This window comes from Microtus oregoni, unplaced genomic scaffold (genome assembly GCF_018167655.1).
Source record: "Microtus oregoni isolate MIOR12 unplaced genomic scaffold, Mior012 000019F_ref0000042, whole genome shotgun sequence".
NCBI lineage: Eukaryota > Metazoa > Chordata > Mammalia > Rodentia > Cricetidae > Microtus > Microtus oregoni.
The window spans coordinates 34,233,378-34,234,053 of NW_024543078.1; the positions used below are offsets into that span (position 1 = coordinate 34,233,378).

General features: G+C 45.0%; 1 protein-coding gene across 1 annotated transcript; it reads left to right on the plus strand.

The window, feature by feature from the left end:
- Positions 1–437, plus strand: LOC121459385 (40S ribosomal protein S15a-like). Its single transcript, XM_041669089.1, has one exon. It carries the CDS (start codon positions 17–19, stop codon positions 401–403), a length of 387 nt encoding a protein of 128 aa, XP_041525023.1. The 5' UTR covers positions 1–16; the 3' UTR covers positions 404–437.
- The last annotated feature ends 239 nt before the right edge of the window (positions 438–676 follow it).

The following is a 676-nucleotide window of genomic DNA, read 5'->3' on the forward strand; positions in this document are numbered from 1 at the left end:
TTCCCGTGCCGCCACCATGGTGCGCATGAACGTCCTGGCCGATGCTCTCAAGAGCATCAACAATGCAGAGAAGAGAGGCAAACGCCAGGTCCTCATCAGGCCCTGCTCCAAAGTTCGGTTCCTAACCGTGATGATGAAGCATGGTTATATCGGTGAATTTGAAATCATTGACGACCACAGAGCTGGGAAGATCGTCGTGAACCTCACCGGCAGGTTGAACAAGTGTGGAGTAATAAGCCCTAGATTTGATGTGCAACTCAAAGACCTAGAAAAATGGCAGAACAATCTGCTCCCATCCCGTCAGTTTGGCTTCATTGTACTGACCACCTCAGCTGGCATCATGGACCATGAAGAGGCAAGACGAAAGCACACAGGAGGGAAAATCCTGGGATTCTTTTTCTAGAGATGTAAAACATAAATAAAGAGCCTTTATGGACTGTGAAAAAAAAATGGGAGGAGGGGCTGGAAGGATGGCTCAGTGGTTAAGAGCACTTGCTATTCTTCAGAGGACATGGATTGATTCCCAGCACCAACAAGGCAGTATCTGTAACTCAAGTTTCAGGGGAACTACATAGAGAAACCCTGTCTAGAAAAACAAACAAAAAATCATGTTCTTTTTATGAAGTAATTCTACACACAGAGACAAAACTTAGATGCATATACGTTAATTTTCCTG

Coding starts and splice junctions, on each gene's coding strand:
- LOC121459385 (XM_041669089.1), top strand. CDS start 17: ATGGTGCGCATGAACGTCCTGGCCGATGCTCTCAAGAGCATCAACAAT.